The 828-nt window shown below is 47.8% G+C and overlaps 1 protein-coding gene across 2 annotated transcripts in view; it reads left to right on the plus strand.

Annotated features, from left to right (window-relative positions):
* Window positions 1–363, plus strand: part of LOC135507253 (annexin A5-like) — a 12,881-nt gene extending 12,518 nt beyond the window's left edge. For both annotated transcript variants that reach the window (XM_064926852.1, XM_064926853.1), the window contains one exon: window positions 1–363. This exon is cut by the window's left edge and continues 32 nt beyond it. In XM_064926852.1, the coding sequence (XP_064782924.1) occupies window positions 1–31 (31 nt within the window). In that variant the 3' untranslated portion in view covers window positions 32–363.
* The last annotated feature ends 465 nt before the right edge of the window (window positions 364–828 follow it).

The following is an 828-nucleotide window of genomic DNA, read 5'->3' on the forward strand; positions in this document are numbered from 1 at the left end:
CCTCCTGCTCTGTGGCGGCAATGACGCGTAACCGTGGTGATGACCCCTGAAGGGGCGGTACCTGGAGAGACCTCCTCTCTGAATGGCCCCTCTAGCTGTCAATCACTCTCTGAGTCCTGTGTAACCCAATAGGAGAGCTCTGCTGGCCACGGTGCAGCACTGTGATAGGTTATGATGGGTTTAATCCTGTGTGTATCTGTAGCTAACATCCTTAAAGCTTCACTCTGCTTCATATCTACATCACTACAGTCATAATAATGCTGCAAGTCATGTTTTACTATCAGTTATATAACAACTAAAGACTGTTCATGTTTTTACTGTTTGTAAGGCAACACTGAAGACACAATAAACATTTTGACAGCAGGTTTGTAGTGAGACGTGTCTGTCTGTGTAGTGAGACGTGTCTGTCTGTGTAGTGAGACGTGTCTGTCTGTCTGTGTAGTGAGACGTGTCTGTCTGTCTGTGTAGTGAGACGTGTCTGTCTGTCTGTGTAGTGAGACGTGTCTGTCTGTCTGTGTAGTGAGACGTGTCTGTCTGTGTAGTGAGACGTGTCTGTCTGTCTGTGTAGTGAGACGTGTCTGTCTGTGTAGTGAGACGTGTCTGTCTGTGTAGTGAGACGTGTCTGTCTGTGTAGTGAGACGTGTCTGTCTGTCTGTGTAGTGAGACGTGTCTGTCTGTCTGTCTGTCTGTCTGTCTGTCTGTGTAGTGAGACGTGTCTGTCTGTCTGTGTAGTGAGACCTACCTGTCTGTCTGTGTAGTGAGACGTGTCTGTCTGTCTGTGTAGTGAGACGTGTCTGTCTGTCTGTGTAGTGAGACGTGTCTGTCTGT

The sequence above is a fragment of the Oncorhynchus masou genome, chromosome 20 (genome assembly GCF_036934945.1).
Source record: "Oncorhynchus masou masou isolate Uvic2021 chromosome 20, UVic_Omas_1.1, whole genome shotgun sequence".
NCBI lineage: Eukaryota > Metazoa > Chordata > Actinopteri > Salmoniformes > Salmonidae > Oncorhynchus > Oncorhynchus masou.